Below are 17,457 nucleotides of genomic sequence, written 5' to 3' on the forward strand. Positions count from 1 at the left end.
TCATTGTTGACGTTTGAGTGTTTATCTTTGGAGTTACAGTCCGAAAAAAAAAAAAAAAAAAAAGTTTAGAAAAATACCTGCAATAAGTGAAATCTAAGCACCTTAGTGACTAGTCACCTTTTTTTTTCTTTTCAACCCCTCACCACACACTTAATACACTTTTCTCACATTTCTTTTTAAAATAATCTCAATGTTCAAATAAGGGGTCACCACTAACCTTTTTGAAACTAAGATTCTTCTTGGTTATGGATTATTGCAAAGATACCAGTTTGATACATGATTCTTAAACAACAAATTAGCTAAATTACCTTTATATTTTTATTATTAAAAAAAATAATTAACTCATTCACTCCCAGCCATTTTCACTGAAGTTTCACCCCCTTTGCTCCCGGCTGTTTTACTGGATTTTGACTGATTTTGCAAGGCCCACAGAATATTGCGTTCTATTGCTATAAAAACATGGAACCTACCAAAATAAAGATTAGTCTCTCCTTTCATCAGGAAATAAAATATATTTCTATTTGCATTTTGAAGCAATTAACATTAGAATATAGCAAAGTTTCATCATTATTCACAAATCTGTTTAAAACTGTGTGGAAAAGAGCCTTTTGCAACATGGCTGTGTTTGATCTCATACTCTGCTGCCACCTGCTGGCCGTTTTTGTAATAACTACCATTGATTGAAGTGACTTCTTCAGGTCAAAAGCTACATCAAAGCCTTCTGTATGCTCTAGCATTAAAAAAAATAATAATGTATAAATACGTCTTTGGGAGTATTGGTAATGTGTAAAATTGAACGTATTTATGTGTTTTTGGGAGCAAATGAGTTAAACAAATTGATGATTTTTCACAACTTTTCACACTATTTCTGTAAATCACTGCCAGTGTTTACATTTTCAAATGAACACTTTACAACATTCCTAGAAAATCTCATGTCTAATCACTGGTGAGTTATTTTTAGAACAGTGCCGCGGGCTATTTATATGGTCCTTGGGGGCTACCTGGTGCCCTCGGGCACCATGTTGGTGACTCCTAATGTAAACCACCATCATAGAGTTTAAAAAGTAGGTACAATTCTGAAAAGACAAAAAAAAAATCCACAAAACAGTGAGGCTGCTAAAGGTGAAGCACGTTATAGTGTGGGAACATTAGAGTAACATTTATTTACAAATGGAAAAGAATTGGGAAATTCCAGGTGTGATACATTGCAGTCTTCTACAATCATGAATTTGTACCTGATATGCACCATTGATGAATCACTACCAATCGCCATATGATCAAACAGTGCCATGTTTACAAGTAGATCATGTTGAAGGTGTTTTCCTTGTTGATGCATCTGAGTGAATCAAAGCAACCAGGCCTTCCTTTCCACATCACTGCAGTATTTCTCACTGAGCCCAGTTGCCCTGCACATCGACAAAAATACATTTTATGTCCACAGACACCTTGAGAAAAGCTTTAATGTGCCACCTGTACTTACTTGAGCTCTTTCAACTTCTTCTGTTTGAGATCACTGATGCGTTTGCGTCGCTGTCGGGCCTCTTCGCTCACTTTCTCCGCCTCCTTTAAGGACTCTTTGCGCTTGGCAACCGTGGCCTGCTCCAGCTCCTTCACCTGCTGCCTGATGGCCTCGGCGTGGCCGAGTGCTTTCCGACATTGCTTTTCGTCCTCTTCCTTCTGTTTGATGCTCGCCTCCTGTTGAACCCTAAATTTGAGACAAAGCGGAGTTAGTGCGTGAGGGGAGCGAAATCACCCAAACTCTGTCATCTCTCACTTTAAAACCCTCTCGAACTCGGCCTTCTCTCGGCCGGCCTCCATGGACAACAGCTTCTCTTTACGCTGAACCTGCTCCAGTCGAGCAGCTCGAAGTGATGCCTCTTCCTGAGCCTTCTTGGCAGCCAACTCCTTTTCCTTCCTCCTCCATTCTCTATCTGCAATCTCTTGGTTCCTCTTTGCACGCAACTCATCCTGCCAAATGCATCCACAGACTGTTAAAGGGGAAGTCAACCACCCCAATGTTTTTTTTGTTTTGTTTTTTTGTGACAATAACATGTTATATGCCCCACTAGTCGAGATCTGTTAATCTGGTTAATATTGCGTTAGTAGAATCTGAGTTAAGGAGCAACATCCAGCTGTTTTTATCCATCTCAGGGGGCAGCCATTTTGTCACTTGCTATCGACTGCGGATGATATCACAGTTGCTCAGGTCTCAGGTAACAACCAATCACAGCGCAGCTTCAGAAAACAGGTGAGCTGTGATTGGTCACTGCCTGAGCCTTGAGCAAATGTGATGTCATCTTCAGTCGACAGCAAGTGGCAAAATGGCCGCCCCCTGAGATGGAGAAAAATGGCTAGATTTTGCTGCTGAACTCATATTCAAATAACACAATATTAATGGTCACATATAACATATTATTGTCACTAAATGTTTATGGTTAACTTCCACTTTAAGATGCATTGAGAGTAAGTGGTTCACATCTATTTCAGTGTGTGTCGTTCGGCGATATCATCCAGTGGCCCCCTCAGAAGTTTTCACTAGCTGTCTCTGAAAATCACTGATTTTAAGAATGAATCATTCGATGTTGAAATTTTTGCGATATTCCCCAAAAGCTGTCATCATTCCTGACCTGATCGGCCTTATGGTCTCTCGCTCTCTCCTGCTGGGCTCTCAGCCTGGCAATCTCCAACTCCTTCTCTCTCTTTATCCTCTTCTGTTCCGCTTCATATTCAGCCTCTCGTTGCTGTCGGAGACATGGAAGTTAAGTCATGGCAAATCCATATCGTATAGAAAAAACATTCGAACTCACATTCACACCTATGAACACTTTTAGCATGCTAATGTGTTAAAGCTAGCATGCTACTGACTAGCTACTAACTGACAGGATACTTCTTATAATTGAAATTCCTATTTTGTGTGCGTGTAAATTCTTTGGGTGGTAAAAATGTGACCTAATCCATGCCCAAACAGCACCTCTAAACTTTTTATCCTAAATTGGCCCTTGTTCAAGAACCCTATCAATAAAACCAAGGAACAAAAGTATTTCCCGTACCAATTTGTTTTTAATGAATTCCATTTCTCTGATGTCCGCCAGCTTCTCTTCTTCTCTCCTCAGCTCCTGCGCCCTCAGCGTCTCAGCATTGATGCGAATGACCTCCTGATGCAAACGCTGTTGTTCTTCCCTCTTCTTCTCAAGTGCCTAAAACAACAAAACGCTGTGAAAGACACCTGTATGATTTACGGACCATCTCGTTTTGTGGTACCATAAGCTCCTCCATGTTGATCCTGGCTTGCTTTTCTCTGGTCTGATGTTTCTCCTGCTCTTTCAGCTCATCTTGTACCAACTTATCCTCTAGGCGGTGCTGGATCTGTTCGAAGATTTGCTGTTTCCCACTGTAGAGTGCACAAAACACACACTCCTGATGCCATCAGGATGAGAACGGTGGTGTGTTTCTTTGTTGTTGTTTTTTTTTTGAGCTGAGTGCTCACCTGATCCTCTCTTGCTTACGCAGTTCATCAATCTGCTCCACCCTGTCCAGAATCCTGCGGCGCTCGGCTTCCATCATGGCATCTAGACGCTTCTCCTCCTCCAGCATCTCCATCTGGATCTGCTTCTTCTCATGGATTTGAGCGTCACGTGTGGCTTGGCACTGAGCACCAAGAATCGCCTGAGCAGCCCGCAGACATGCGGTTCATGACTATTACCGTAAGGCAATGGGCCTCAAACGTTTAACAAGTAAGGGAAAAAGGGAAAAATGTTTTGCTCTCAAAATAATTAAGTGCCCATCAAAAAGGAGACAGGTTTTACTTCTAAAAAGTATATTTATTTTATTTTAATTCACTGTAAAATCAGTTTGAATGTTAACACTGTACTTTTAAATATGGGGATTTTTTTTTATTAAAAAAATTCAAAATGTATAGCACAAAAGTTGAATACAAATTGTATCGAAATGCAAATGTATCATGTTTAAGAAACAGTTAAACCAAGAACAGAACTGCCAATGTAGAGTAAACATTTTTTGACTGGCGAATACGTTGGAACGTAATGAAATTTAGATTGAATATTACTCACATATGATCAAACTCACAAGTATGTTCGAACATACTCGCAAATATGTTTGAATGTACTTGTATAGCATATTTTCCCATAATACCATGGGATATTACTTGCACATCCACAAGTGGGGAGAAAAAAAGCTTTTTCTTTTTTTTCTTCTTTTTTTTTTCTTTTTTTTTTCTTTTTTTTTTTTTAACAGTTGGCCCACATGATACCAATATGTTGGAAAATTAAGTAGAAAAAAACGTGTTTTATTTGTAACTTTAATGATTTATTATGTCTGCAGTGCATGATTTAGGTTTGGCAATTTTTACCCACAATGCAATGCGGTATTGACTTGCACATGGACAAGCAGAAAATATGCTATGTTTGTAGCATTTAGCAAGTACATTGTAAGTACGTTGGAACTTACTTGCGAGTATGTTCCAACGTATTTAAATACATTCGGACACTGTAGGAATAATAGTAAATAAGTTATCATACATTTGCAATGAAGAACTGCTTCTGCTTGCAATGAAGAATGTTTTTCTCTGTTCCCACTTACATTCACATAGCCTGGCTATATTAAGATGACTCAAGAGCACAGCAAGAACAAGAACATCTTACCTAAGTCCACCTGTTGTCTGTTTTGAAATGATTGCAAACTTGACCACACATGTACTTAGTAATCTTCCACTCACATGCACAACACAGACAAACAAGTACACTGTTCCAACTTTACCTTGCATTTGCATTTTTAGGGTTGGAACACCCATGTAACTAGGGGCGTGGAAAACCAAATAGAGAGGGTGAGGAGAGGAATCTTCAGAGAGTGCAGGAGTGAATTGTATCAGTCAGTTCCTCTCCTCTCTCCTCGTGAGCCCTGAACTGAGTGTCTTCTCTCCTTTTTGTGTCGTGTTTAATAGATGTCAAACAGGTAACCCTAACAGACATAGTCACAAAATACGTTACAACGTACTCGCCAGGTCAAAAATGTTTACTCCACATTGGCACCTCCACACTTCCATAGGCTACCACTTGGGAAAGTACCAAACTTTGAGTATCACTGCTTTTATGGCTTCAATTATTCTAGTGCTGTTTTTACATGAAAAGTGTAGTAGGCAAAAACTATTTATACTTTAGGTAGAATACATACCAGAAAAACTGCAGTACAAGAGTGTACTGTAGTTTTTTTTTTTTCATTATTATTATTTAATTTGTCTTCCAACAACAAACGAACAACAAATATTGTACCTCAGTCATTATAAAGCTGTCCCCACCCCAACCACCAAATAAGTGCCTTAAGTGCACGTAATTATTTCCTACCCTGTTGAGTTCTCTAATCTCCTCCTCCTGCTCCATTCTCAGGGTACTGGCTCGCTCCAGCATACACTGCGCTCGCTCATGAGCCTCCAGCTCCACCTCACTTAGAACCTGCTTCTCCCGACGGCACACGTCGGCCTCTAACATCTGGCGCTTTCTCTCCTCGGCTGCCCGCTAGGATCAAGTACACAGCTAGTTAACATTTAAGTATAAGTTAATATTTTTGGAATGTTTGCTACCATTTCATTCTCCTTCGAGGCCTTCTTTTCCTCCTTGGAGAGAACCTTGGATCTGGTGGTTATCCGCTCAAAGTCAGCTGATGGCAGAATGATGGACTGTCCAGAGGGATCACTGCATGGAACCCTAGCCACACAGGCATATATTGCTAGTTATGCCTTCTGATTAATCACGGAAGATAGCAAGTATGACCCCAGTGGAAATTCACAGGTTTAACTAATCCCATATACACACACAATCCTTCCAAAAGAGGAAAAGGAGCCAGATTACAAGTAAATTAGATTGCCTACCTGAGATTGCGTACAAGGTCTTTGGTGACAATTTGAATCGTCTTGTCCGTCTGTTTCTGCACCGACACATCCTTTACCTTGGAAGCCGAATGTGATGATGTCTAAACAACAAACACACGCTCATGTGACAATTTAACAGAAGGCAAAGGACTCACTCACTCACTCACTCACTCACTCACTCACTCACCTGTGTGTTCTTTCCAAACAAGTTTTCATCCACCTGGGACGAGGGGGCTCGTGTGCGGTAGCGATGCTGTCTTCTCAAATTTGAAGCAGAAGAAGTTTCACTCTGTAAAGTAGACATTTCTTAAGCTGGACAGGCACACACACAAAAAAAGCGGCCCTGGAATTTTGACTTAGACCGGCTGACCCACCGGTTTAGTTTGCTGGCTAGTGTCTATATTCCTCCCTATAAATTGTGGTTCGGTCCCTTGCGGTAAAATGGAGGAAAATAGTACTCAAATAGCACCATCTTTGACCCAAAAGATGCCGACCCGGACATCTACTCTCTATGCCAGATGGCCAGTCCAGCCCCTGTCTCCTTCTATTAACACTAACAACTTGTGAAGTTGATTGCCTGTTGTCATCCCCCCAAGCCCCCTATTTTTTATAAGAAAATGTCCTTCTTTTAAATTTACAAGCATACAAATCTAATATGTGTATTATTGTTATTGTTGATTACCGGTATTTGTAATTATTCAATAAAACATTGGACAATTTAAAAATATAAATAATTTATCCTCCTGATAATATTCATGATAAAGTATACATTCTTCATTTACGAACCATTAAATAGGTTAAAATAATACCAACGTGACTACGCTGTATCTTTTCCTCCATTATTTCCAAAACAAATTACACTATGGCATAAAGAATAGCACAGCAACGCTTTCAAAAAATAAAATTATAATAAAAAACAAAAAAACAAAAAAAAAACAGCATGCAGGAAACAAAACTGTACAAACCATTTCTTCTTCGTCTGGAGCTGAGGCAGGAAAATATTTTTAGTTCTAAAAATAGAACCAACGCAAAATATATATATATATATATGTATACTATATTTTTAAAAAGTTGCCCAGAATGCCTGTGGCGCGTGACAAGGAATCTCGAGGGACCTCTACGGTAATGTTGTCCTGTTGCCATAGAAACACATGGATATACTGCAAGAAAGTACCTGTAAGATTTTTTTTTCTAAGGAGAAAAAAAAACTTAGAGCTAAAAACACTTCAAATAGTAAGTAATACACCGTTTTTACTTAGTATTCTCTAGTCTTTGTATTACTACGTCTACCTTGTGTCGTGCTTCCACAAAGAAGCCATAGGGGGCGCTAGTGTACCAGAGCGCGAGTTAAACCTACCTTTAAATAGAAAAACGAGGAAGAGAAATCTGAGGCGGCGCTCAGGCGACCTCCAGCAAAAGTCAAAACGAACGGATGAGTAAAAGCATAATCTTATGGCGTTATTCATACTCATAATGTCATTGGTTTAACACACGTCCGTCGTCTGCATTGGCTCGTTATTATAATATTGTAACCTTGTGCAAGCCAGCAAACGTGAATTACTATGAATTGCTAACACCGCGTTGTTCAATGTATAAGTTAAGTTAAAATGCATGTGTTGAACTTGTTTTACGTTACGAAAAAATATGTTTACTCGACTGTATTCTATGCGTGTATCACATCTCAGTGAGTGTCGACAAATAGACGGCGCCGATTGGCTCACGTGATGCGGAAACGTTGTTGAAACCTTAGTTCATTCAAAAACATTCATTGTAATTGATGCACAGCAAAAGAAACATAGCGGCAAAACACCCCTTTCAATTTAACAGCTTGATTTAAAAAAAAATGGTTTATGGTACCATAAAGAACAAAAAAGCAAAAACAAAATTAAGCGGCAGTAAATTATTAACTGCATTAGTCCAAGGGTTCCATTACATCAGTTGAGCAAACAGCGACAACACCAAACTATGTCATTGTTAAATGAGGATATTTTTGCAAAATAGTGCCAATCATTTTTCAGGATTATATCCTCGTAACAAACAACACACTTTACTTGCAATACTCGCCAAGAGACCAGATTAAATCATTTGTGGTGTTTGGAAGTTGACCATTAACCTGTGCAGATTACATACAAACAATCCCTAGTTGTAAGCAGCAGCAGCTGCTACACTGTAGATCCTGAAGCAAAGTTCACCGGCAGGCACCGTCTGCCGATCTCCTCTCTAAATTCTCTTTTCAAATATATATATATATTTTTTTTACATCTGCAGTCATGGGTAGAGCAAATTATGGATACTATCGGGGCACTATATTTTTGGCCATGTTTGTTGGCTACACACTTTACTACTTTAACAGAAAGACATTCTCTTTTGTGATGCCTTCGCTGATGCAGGAAATTGAACTGGACAAGGATGATCTGGGTATGCTTGATCATGGCACCTTTGATTTATTCTGATATATTTTGAACTATAATGCTACATTCACGTATCGCAACCTTGTGTTGTTTGTGTGTTCTGCTTGCTCAGGCATTATAACCAGCAGTCAGTCTTTGGCCTACGCTATCAGTAAGTTCATCAGTGGAGTGCTTTCAGACCAGATCAGCGCCCGCTGGCTCTTCTCCATTGGCTTGTGTGCGGTGGGAGGCATCAACGTGATCTTCTCCTGGTCATCCACTGTGACCGTCTTCTCTGTCTTGTGGTTCCTCAACGGCTTGGGCCAGGGTCTCGGCTGGCCTCCCTGTGGGAGGGTGCTGCGTAAGGTAGCACAGCCAACACGAGTACTGCGTCTTTCCATTACTGCAGCATTATAGAATATGATTGAAGACCGTTTATATTTCCATCTTTTGTACCGTACTCACTTGGGGTGTTAAAAAAAAAAATCGATTCGGCGATATATCGCGATACTACATCGCGCGATTCTCGAATCGATTCAATAAAAAAAAAAAATCGATTTTTTTTTTTTTTTTTAAGAGCTCAGAATTGTTCATTCGGTAGTCTTACCGATTCAACGTCTTATCATCATTGCCTTTTTTTTTTGTGTGTGTGTGTGTGTGTGTGAATCGATTTTTAAACTTCCATTTTTAATGGAAAAATATTCAACAAAACGTCTGACTTCGGGTTAGGATTCACACCTTGAGCATGGAAGAATGTTATATGAACGGAACATTAAGCCTTAATATTTTATTTTAATGCTGTTCAAACATGAAACAGATTACAACCTCTATAAGACTGAAATTTCAGATAAATAAATAATACATTTTCATATAAATCTTACACTCTACAAGCTTACTGATTAGTATTTTCTAAATTTGAATGAAAAAAAATCGCAACAATCGACTTATAAATTCGTACCGGGATTAATCGGTATCGAATCGAATCGTGACCTGTGAATCGTGATACGAATCGAATCGTCAGGTACTAGGCAATTCACACCCCTAGTACTCACCAATTGCAGCATAAAGGTCCACATGCATAATTTAATGAGATGCAGCAATGAACTCATTTTTAGGAATTGTTCTGATGCTTCTAGCTGCATGCACAATGTGAAAGATGCTTTCCTTTATATATTTATTTTGTTCAAGTTTTTTTTTTTTTTTTTGTTCTCCCCCCCCCTCCCACCAAGTAGTTTAAATATGTAAATTACCGGTAAGTCTCTAACAGGCAGTGTGAACAGGCCCTACACTAATGGTTTCGTCCAGTGTGTCCGTCACAGGAATGACAATGGCATTGTTTCATGTTTCCTCGTAGTGGTTTGAGCCCTCTCAGTTCGGAACATGGTGGGCAATCCTGTCGTGCAGCATGAATCTGGCGGGCAGCTTGGGCCCTATTATCGCCACAGTGCTGGCACAGAGCTACAGCTGGAGGACTATCCTGTGCGTGTCCGGACTGATCTGTGTGGTGCTGTCCTTTGTCTGCCTGATGGTCATCAAGAACGAACCCAAGGATGTGGGACTGCCTAATATTGAAGTAGCAGCCAAGAAGAGTAAAGGAGGTGAGTGTGGTGACTCGGAAACATTTGATTCACACAAACTGGACATTCTAAAGGCCTCATTATATCAGGCTTAAGGCCGAACAACCTGCAGTTGGTACGGATTAAAGATTTATCACTCTGAAACATCTACAGAATCACATTTTTGTTGATGCTGAGGCTCAGTTATAGGTAAAGACCAGATCCTGTTTTAAGAAATAGCATAAATTGAACTGTACTACACTTTGGAGCAATGTGAGGGCCATAAATCTTCTCAAACTGGCGTGAACTGCATTCGGGGACCAAAAAAAATTTTCTGCCAGGTGGAAAATTTCTAATGCTTCTCCAACTTCAATTGGCAAGTCATGAACAATGGAAAGATATGCTTTCAAAAACTGCAATCTTAAAGAGGAAGTCAACCCCCCAATTTTTTTTTGACAATCATATGTTCTCTATGCAGCCCCACTAGTCTAAATATGGTATTAGTGGAATATGAGTTATGCAGCAAAATCCAGCCGTTTTTATCCATCTGAGGGGGCGACCATTTTGCCACTTGCTGTCGACTGAAGATGACAACAATGTTGCTCTGATCTCAGGTAACAACCAGTCACAGCACAGCTTCAGAAAACAGGTGAGCTCTGATTGGTTGTTGCCTGAGCAACAGTGATGTCATCTTCAGTCAACAGCAAGTGGCAAAATGGTCGCCCCCTGAGATGGAGAAAAGCGGCTGGATTTTGTTTCATCACTCATATTACACAAATTGAATAATAATCAGAAAGTCATGTTTAGACTAGTGAGGTCACATATAACATATTGTCAAGAAATGTTCACGGTTGACTTCCACTTCAAACTGTCAAATGCTGATGGCATCACATCTGTCTGAACCTGAACCAAAACGTTTGTTGCAATCCAAGGTCATTGTGATCATTTTCCTCTTGGCCATCACTGATATTCTTCTGTGATGACGACTTTGCAAGAACACACAAAAATGTTCAGGAGAAAACGAACACATAGCTGAAATCGAGCATTGACATCTTTGACGGTCGTGGAAATTCGAACATTATGGGCAACTTTCCATTAAATGTTGGTTGAGCTCAACTGCAAAACCGTCCATTTATTTTTTGTTACTGTTGTTGCACTGAATGTGCCTCTCGTGACTAAAGGTCAGTCATTCTGTGGACTTTGTACCCTGCCTGCCCCTCACATGCCCCTCATGTGAAACTCCCGTATTTGCTGGAAATTCTATTCCATTATTCTACCTTGCATCATTCTATCTATTACCGGTACATGTCATTTTCTTTCAGGGTCTTCCAGTGATGAAAGCACACTGTCTGAGTTCCTACTCTCACCTTACCTGTGGCTCCTTTCCGTGTCCTATCTGGTGGTTTTTGGGGCGAAAACAGCCTGCACTGACTGGGGACAGCTGTTTCTCATTCAGGACAAGGGACAGTCTACGCTGATGGGTATGCAATATGGATGCTAAGTGACATTCGAGTTATGTAGGGGCACGATTGCATTGCATTGCAAGAGCAAATGTAAAGATGATATAAGTACTGCATGTTCACTGTGTTTTTGTCCGTGTTGATTGACTGCTTTCTTTATAGGTAGCTCATACATGAGTGCCCTGGAGTTGGGAGGTCTTTTAGGCAGCCTGGCAGCAGGTTATTTGTCTGACAAAGCTGTGGCCAAAGTGAGTGCTCTCTACCCATTGTGCACATATACAGAGTTTTCTGCTGATTTATTCGTCTTCAATAGGAGTGGCCTTCCTGCCACGTCCCCTGTAAACTCACCTTCTTGACCAAATATCTCTTCTATGTTCAGCAAGGTATAAAAATCTACGGCAATCCTCGCCACTTTGTCCTGATCCTTATGATGGCAGGAATGTTCGTGTCCATGTACCTGTTTAGAGTCACGGTCACTCCAGACAGCCCGAAGGTGATGGATGATACAACGTGAAGATATTGCGTGAGATCACAAGTGAAATTCATTGGAATTAATGTCAATTACTTTGTGCAATTGAAGGTGTGGATACTCTTTTTGGGTGCTACTTTCGGTTTCTCCTCCTACGGGCCAATCGCCCTGTTCGGTGTGATAGCCAATGAGAGCGCTCCGTCCAACTATTGTGGGACATCACATGCTATTGTGGCCCTCATGGCTAACAGTAAGTGGATCACCATTTTATTTACATATGCCATATGGAATTTGTTAACTCCCCACAACTTAACTTGAATATTTTGTCTTAAAAAGCTAAAGATAATAAACTAAGATTATTTTCTCCTCAGTTGGTGGTTTCCTCTCTGGGCTTCCATTCAGCACCATCGCCAAACACCACGACTGGGAAACGGCCTTCTGGGTTGCCGAGATCGTTTGCGGCATCACGGCTGTGTGCTTCTTCCTGTTGCGTAACATTTGCACCAAGATGGGTCATGTGTCCAAGAAGTCTAAGTCAGCGTAATTTCTCACAAGAAGATATATGTGAAGACCTCATTGCATTAACCAGTTTTTTGTTGTTTTTTTAAACAGTTTTATACTCATCACATTATTTTCAGCATGCAAATAATGAAGCTCAAGTAACTTTGGATATTCTTTTATCAAAAAACTGCTACACTCAATAAACACTGCCTCAGTAATTTAACAAGGGAACGAATGAAATGCAACGGAACCCCCAAGTCAAAAAATAACACTTCCTTGATGCTAGTTGGTTCCAAGTTGTTCTCATTTCCAATAAGTTGTTTTCCCCTCAAACTGTCATTAATTGAACAGGCAATGTGTAAGTAACATTTCCTTACATTTTACTTATGTTCAACTATGGAGGTTCTACCAGAGAAGTGCCTCCTAATTATTATGACAACAGAACCTACTCTTAAACAATACTTGATAAATATTAATTTTCACTGTTCTTATGAGCTATCTTGCAAACAAATGTGACACTTTAAATATTATTTGAGTTTAATTGTATTTACAAAACAAGATGTATGTACAGTGTAGTTAGTCATTGCACCCTCAACGGGACTCGGCAAACAACCACAATTTTGAGTTGCGTTATAAACCAACAAAAAAAATCCCCCTGTTTCAATGTTTGATTCTTTTCTGCTTCATGATCCAGCTCCAAAGTTACCAGCCTTTTCCGCAATCTCCAGTGCACTTTTTAAATTCTGATCAAATAGCTCACACCTGGAAATACAAAATTGAATCATCATAAATTTGACCAAACAGGACAATGGGTAAAAATTAATTTAAGATTCCAAGTTGTATTGGAGTGATAGGTTAAATGTGAACATGTGTACCTGATAGGCATCTCCAGAGAGTAGAATGGATTCTTTAAAGCAAAATCTGCATATATCTCATATATTTTCCTGAGAAGAGCATCAATGCCGGCTTGCCGCGGGTCTGCCAGAACTATGAATTTTATTCCTGAGAGGACATAAAGGTTCAGTTTTACACAGATAATCTGGCAGGATTGTTTGTTTTTAATCTGGTAGAATAACAATTTCATGCGCCACCTGTAAGAGTCTGGAAACAGTGGAGTTTGAATACGTCTGTTTCCAACATCTCAATCCCAGAACTTCCAACCTCTGGAGACAGCTGTGATCCGATGGCAAACAACCTGTGGGAAACAAAAGGACACACAAAAGTGAGATGATTATGAATGTCGCCAGAAATTATGAGCATGACTTACGAATGGAACATAGACGCCAGCATCAGTTTCTCATTGGAGCTGAGTCGGGCTCGTCCGAATCGAATTGAAACTGGATAATTGGAAGGATCTTTCAAGTATTCCAGAATGTCCTTCCCGTCTGCTGTACTCTTTCCCATCACATCAATCCCATTGATAGAGAGAACTGCATGGCCCACTGAGAGAGAGAGAGAAAAAAAAGGAATTAAACTTACTAGATAGCTATTTTGTCAAATCAAAAATATTTTCGTCTCTGGGTGGTATAACTTTAATTTATTTGTAACACGCTATATTTTTATTCGCAATCTATGAGCTAACATGAATGCTAGTAAGTGCTAATGTCTGAGGCATTACCTTTGATTCCGTCCCTCTGCCCAAACGACACGACAACTTTCTCATCGTGATGCTTGAGCACCAAATCTAAAGGGTAACTAAACGTCTTTTCGGCCTCCGCTCTCGGCACATAGTTGTCATACTGGTAAATTAAACCTCCAGCCTTGTTGACTACATACACACTGAAGATCACCATCTTTGCGACTTCTTCGGCGTTTGAGTGGTCACGTGACGATAACACGGGAGGGGTGGGGGGGGCGTGTTTTTTTTGTGTTCTTTCAGTTTATATTGTATTTTCCCACCGTTGTTAATTTTAGTCTGGTAATTATTAGAAACGTGGTTATTGTGCTGAGAATTATTGGTGTTTATGCAGATTCATTGATAGAATTTCAAGGGAGATACTGAATCACCAAGAGAGAACTCAAATTCCCATAATCCTCTCCTCCTCTTCCGCATATACGGGTTGTCTTAGGAGTTTTCGCACGGGTTCATTTCCTTTCGCTCCGACATCTTGACGAGGAAACATGGTGAGGACGCCTTGTGAGGCTTTAAAGGAGTTAAAAGTGAAACAATTCACGGGTTTCTATGACTTCCGCTGGCGAATGAACAGTCGGAATATACAGCGAAATAAGTGTGCTTAATTTCATTTTAGTAAAGTGGAAGAAAACGTTCAAACAAAATTAGCAGACGCCCGTTAGCTTATGTGCTATTTCCGCCACGCTTTACTACTTGTGAATGATGAAGCCCAGCGATAGCCAGTTAGCCACTCAACAATCACTCTTTCGATCGCATTAGTTGATGACAAATTGGTTTCATTATTAGTTGATGAATATTTTTGCACTTGGATAACCATACGTTTTATAGCGTATTAATGCTCTTGGGGACACCAACAAGGCCTTGCCATGCTGGTGATGTGCTCAAGTCTGCATTAGCATAGGCTAGCGGTTTGATATCGTACGCAACAATCACGCTGCATTTTTGGTGAACCGAATGTAGTTTGCTTTGCACATGTTACTATTTGGTGCGTGCACATCTTCCGATTGGTCTGAACATTTCAATTGGCATTGTATTCAAGTTTGTAACTAACGTTTCCCACTTTTCAGCCTCCCAAGACAGACAAGAAAAAGGACACTGGGAAGTCCAAGAAGGACAAAGACCCAGTCAACAAGTCTGGAGGCAAAGCCAAGAAGAAGGTATTGACTCACTGTGAGGTTGTTTGTTTTTCCTGACGACACTCAACTTGGTATGTTTTGGTGTGTTTGAGCAGAAGTGGTCCAAGGGAAAAGTGAGGGACAAGCTCAATAACCTGATCCTCTTCGACAAGGCCACTTATGACAAGCTGTACAAAGAGGTTCCCAACTACAAGCTCATCACACCTGCCGTTGTATCTGAGAGGCTGAAGATCCGCGGCTCCCTGGCCAGGAATGCTCTGCAGGAACTGCTCGCTAAAGGTGAACCTTGTTTTTTTGTTTTTTGTTTTTTTTGTTTTTTAATCTGAGCAGTGATGCCCATCTAGGAGTAGTATTTTGAAATATGACCAGCATCAACTTTGAACTTTCCTACTTTTTCAAATAAATTTCTCATTAATGTTTTAGTTAAAAGTACAAACATCACCAACATATAACTGATCAATGTAATAAAAAGTTGTTTAAGTGTAGCCAGTTGTTAAACATTGTCATATAGGTTAAGCAGACAAACTGCAATAAAAAAAAATAAAGCAGCCACAAGTATATCGCTGGTGCCGAAACCTTCTAAATCACAATTTTGGCAAATTTTATATATATCTTTTTTTTTTTTCCAAAAATCGATACTTTTGGTCACACACGTGGGTGTTATTTTTCCAAATTATTGGCCAATCTAAAGTGTTGAAAATGACGAGGCAATGTTGATGGTTGAAAAAGGTGTTTTTCTTTTTTTGGCGGGGTCTACTGAAAAGTGCTGATTTTGGAGCAAGGACATGACAGGCTTGTCTTAACACCTTTTTTTTTTTTGTAAAATGACACAAACCGATGGACTCATGCCTGATACCAATGAGAAGATCCAAATCAAAGTCCTTTGTTTATGAAAAAACAAATAAATCCACAATCCGTGGCCATTTTACAGTCACGTGCTAGAAATGAGAAGGATATTTTCTATTCTTCTCATTTCTAGCTCCTTCTAACTTCAAATGAAAATGCTATATTGGGATATGTAGGTCTTCAAAATTGTCAGTTTTTTTTTTTTTTAATGTATCAAAAACACTGGTGGTATCAGTGACTACTCAAGTTGAGTACTCATACTGCTATCGGTCTGAAAAATTGAACATCCCTAGTGTTGCCAATGGGGGAAAAGCTGAACATGTAGTTAATGGTGTGATGCTGACTGGAATGATGTTTAGTGAGGTGCACTGATGTCACACATGGTGTTTATCCAAAATCTGTGTGGCGTGAAACAAACTTCCAAATTGTGGATGAAGTTGAAATTTATGAGCTTTCAGCTTGGACTGTTCCACAGTAGGACGTCCTCCGAGACAAAATGTCTCTCCTTGTTAAACCATGGGGGATCGAGCTCTCCCAAGGTTTTTGTTCACAAGTGAAGTTTGCACCCCTCAGTGCTGAGAAACAATGTTGGGTCAATTAAGATTGTTACCCTGCCTTTTTATTGAGAAGTCGTTAAAACTAAAAATTGGATTCAAGGTAATGCTCAAGGTCTCATTTTCTACAATATTGTAACAAAACTTCAAGCTTTTACCACAGCACTTAATTGTTCGTGTCCTACTGCTTAAATATGCATGTGCGCTACTTTGCTGGAGGCCTTTTTGCACTCGCATCTGCCAGGGATCCTTTTGAGGGTGGCAGTTGACATTACCCAATGGATGTTGCTTCTCACGTGCGCTGCATACACCATACATCCATATTTAAGTCAATCGCTTATTGTTGTTGCAGGCATGATCAAGTTGGTGTCCAAGCACAGAGCTCAGCTCATCTACACGCGTAACACCAAGGGTGGAGATGAGGAGGCAGCAGCAGAGAAAGCATAATCAGGTAATGATTAAAAAAAATGCCCAAGCATATTCTTTTTCAAGTCTCCTCTCACTGTCTGTTTTTCTCTTGCAGGTTCTCCTGTTTCCTTTGATGTGCTCTTTGTAATTGAAGTTGAATAAAATGTAAAGACAAAGCCTTGTTTTTTTTTTTTGTTTTTGTTTTTTTCAATACATAAAATTCATCATCTGCACACACAATAATGCAAGTGAGTATTTTTTATGTGATGCTGTCCAGTTAGAGAAACACTGAACAGTGAAGTAACATTTTGATGCGCTGCTATTCATTGTTTTTCAGGGACCGGGGGTTACTTTCACACTTATGCAATAGAATATGAAAAGTAGCAACAGAGTATCAATAGTATTTTGAAATTTTGATACAAAAGTTAGGCATGGCAGTATTAAACATGACCTGCAAACGAAACAATAGAAAAGATACGGAGACGTTGAGTGTCCTTGTTTGCATTCTCCTTATTTCAGGCACGCAAAAGTTTTCAAAGCAGGTTACACTTGAACGAGCATTCAACAAAAGTTAAAAGCATCAGTCTGAAATGCCATCACCACACACGGGGGACATCCGG

At 39.9% G+C, this 17,457-nt stretch overlaps 4 protein-coding genes across 4 annotated transcripts; 2 read left to right on the forward strand and 2 right to left on the reverse strand.

Annotated features, from left to right (window-relative positions):
• Positions 1–1,205: 1,205 nt before the first annotated feature.
• On the reverse strand, positions 1,206–7,000 carry cfap45 (cilia and flagella associated protein 45). The gene is made up of 12 exons (XM_077541536.1): positions 6,850–7,000; positions 6,072–6,173; positions 5,885–5,985; positions 5,597–5,720; positions 5,361–5,531; positions 3,488–3,666; positions 3,262–3,391; positions 3,051–3,197; positions 2,628–2,741; positions 1,775–1,968; positions 1,481–1,705; positions 1,206–1,406 (listed from the first exon to the last, which is right to left on the reverse strand). Exons 1-12 carry the CDS (start codon positions 6,850–6,852, stop codon positions 1,346–1,348), a joined length of 1,551 nt encoding a protein of 516 aa, XP_077397662.1. The 5' UTR covers positions 6,853–7,000; the 3' UTR covers positions 1,206–1,345.
• A 236-nt stretch (positions 7,001–7,236) lies between these two features.
• On the forward strand, positions 7,237–12,912 carry slc37a4a (solute carrier family 37 member 4a). The gene is made up of 8 exons (XM_077541537.1): positions 7,237–8,302; positions 8,408–8,640; positions 9,629–9,872; positions 11,153–11,311; positions 11,453–11,538; positions 11,670–11,783; positions 11,871–12,009; positions 12,131–12,912. The coding sequence occupies exons 1-8, from the start codon at positions 8,155–8,157 to the stop codon at positions 12,301–12,303; spliced, it is 1,296 nt and encodes a 431-aa protein (XP_077397663.1). The 5' UTR covers positions 7,237–8,154; the 3' UTR covers positions 12,304–12,912.
• On the reverse strand, positions 12,336–14,094 carry trappc4 (trafficking protein particle complex subunit 4). The gene is made up of 5 exons (XM_077541538.1): positions 13,879–14,094; positions 13,528–13,702; positions 13,352–13,455; positions 13,136–13,262; positions 12,336–13,022 (listed from the first exon to the last, which is right to left on the reverse strand). The coding sequence occupies exons 1-5, from the start codon at positions 14,051–14,053 to the stop codon at positions 12,944–12,946; spliced, it is 660 nt and encodes a 219-aa protein (XP_077397664.1). The 5' UTR covers positions 14,054–14,094; the 3' UTR covers positions 12,336–12,943.
• A 146-nt stretch (positions 14,095–14,240) lies between these two features.
• Positions 14,241–17,013, forward strand: rps25 (ribosomal protein S25). Its single transcript, XM_077541200.1, has 5 exons — positions 14,241–14,384; positions 14,961–15,050; positions 15,125–15,308; positions 16,782–16,880; positions 16,953–17,013. Exons 1-4 carry the CDS (start codon positions 14,382–14,384, stop codon positions 16,874–16,876), a joined length of 372 nt encoding a protein of 123 aa, XP_077397326.1. The 5' UTR covers positions 14,241–14,381; the 3' UTR covers positions 16,877–16,880; positions 16,953–17,013.
• Positions 17,014–17,457: the final 444 nt, after the last annotated feature.

This window comes from Festucalex cinctus, chromosome 13, assembly GCF_051991245.1.
Source record: "Festucalex cinctus isolate MCC-2025b chromosome 13, RoL_Fcin_1.0, whole genome shotgun sequence".
NCBI classification, from domain to species: domain Eukaryota; kingdom Metazoa; phylum Chordata; class Actinopteri; order Syngnathiformes; family Syngnathidae; genus Festucalex; species Festucalex cinctus.